The 1402-nt window shown below is 30.8% G+C and overlaps 1 protein-coding gene across 1 annotated transcript in view; it reads left to right on the plus strand.

Moving 5' to 3' along the window:
- Positions 1–420, plus strand: part of LOC140919070 (uncharacterized) — a 1846-nt gene extending 1426 nt beyond the window's left edge. The window contains exon 3 of the mRNA XM_073364585.1: positions 362–420. Coding sequence (XP_073220686.1) covers positions 362–420 — 59 coding nt within the window. The remainder of the gene's footprint in view (positions 1–361) is intronic.
- The last annotated feature ends 982 nt before the right edge of the window (positions 421–1402 follow it).

Consider the following 1402-nt stretch of genomic DNA (forward strand, 5'->3'; position numbering starts at 1 on the left):
GGACTCATTCATGGTACCTAGACAATGGATGTTCCAAGCATATGACTGGAGACAAGTCAAAGTTCTTGTCTCTAAACTTAAAAGATGGAGGATATGTTAAATACAGTGACAATAACAAAGGTAAGATACTCGATATTGGAGACATAGGAAACGAATCTACTACGGTGATTAAAGACATTCTTTATGTAAAGGATTTAAAGCACAATTTGATTAGTAAAAGTCAACTCTGTGATAAGGGATTTCAAGTATGTTTTACATCTCAATCTTGTATAATTGAGCACAAGGAGAATAAAGACATAAAGTTGGTAGGTAACAGAATCAATAACATATACATGCTTGATTTTAATGCTTTGCCTGCTAGTACTATTTGCTGCTTATTATCCAATTCTGATGAAAACTGGTTATGGCATAAGAGAGTAGCACATATACATATAGATCACCTGAACAAACTAGTTAGTAAACAGTTAGTTCTAGGACTCCCAAACAGAAAGTTCACTAAGGATAAGTTGTGTGATTCATGTGAGAAAAATAAGTTAGTTAAGTCATCCTTTCCCCCAATAGATTTAGTTCAAACCAATAAGGTGTTACAATTAATACATATGGACCTGTTTGGTCCATCTCAAGATAGAAGCTTTGGAGGAAACTTGTATGGTTATGTGTTAGTAGATGATTACTCTAGGTATACTTGGACATTTTTTCTGACTCACAAGAGTGAGGCCTTCTCTATTTTCAAAAGATTTGCAAATTTAGTTCAAAATGAGAAGAACCAGAAAATAATCTCCATCAAGTGTGATCATGGTGGAGAATTCCAAAATGATTTGATTTTAATTCATCACTTAGGAAAGAATTAGATTAATCTTGTTGATAACAATTCTCATATATTTTTTAACAAATAGAGGCCATAATTTCCTACAAATGACACTAGTATCAATATATAATCAATAATCCGATTGAAGAAATATAGAACTATTTCACTTTTAGATGTTATCGACTACTCTAACTCTATACACCGATTCCCAACAATTAGAACACTTGAAACACGAACAATTTAACATTTACATAATCGTATACACATTCAAATAACTAATCCAAAATTAGCACCAAGATTTTACGTTCATCTCATAACTCAAACAATGATTCAAAAAATGAAACATATTCTCATAGAGGTCTAACTGCTCCAAATTGATCATGATTAAGTTTTCTTTTGAGTTAACCATCACTTAAAAGTTACAACAAATGGAAGCATATATAGATTTTCCAAGTAGAAGATAAGATAAATAATTATTTACTAGAAGATACAATACATTACCAAACCAAATTGAATCAGGTAGTGCAAAAACCACTTTCAAGGTTACACATCATTCTAAAAATTAATTTCTAGACTTAAATTATTATTAAAAAA

The sequence above is a fragment of the Cicer arietinum genome, chromosome 8 (genome assembly GCF_000331145.2).
Source record: "Cicer arietinum cultivar CDC Frontier isolate Library 1 chromosome 8, Cicar.CDCFrontier_v2.0, whole genome shotgun sequence".
NCBI lineage: Eukaryota > Viridiplantae > Streptophyta > Magnoliopsida > Fabales > Fabaceae > Cicer > Cicer arietinum.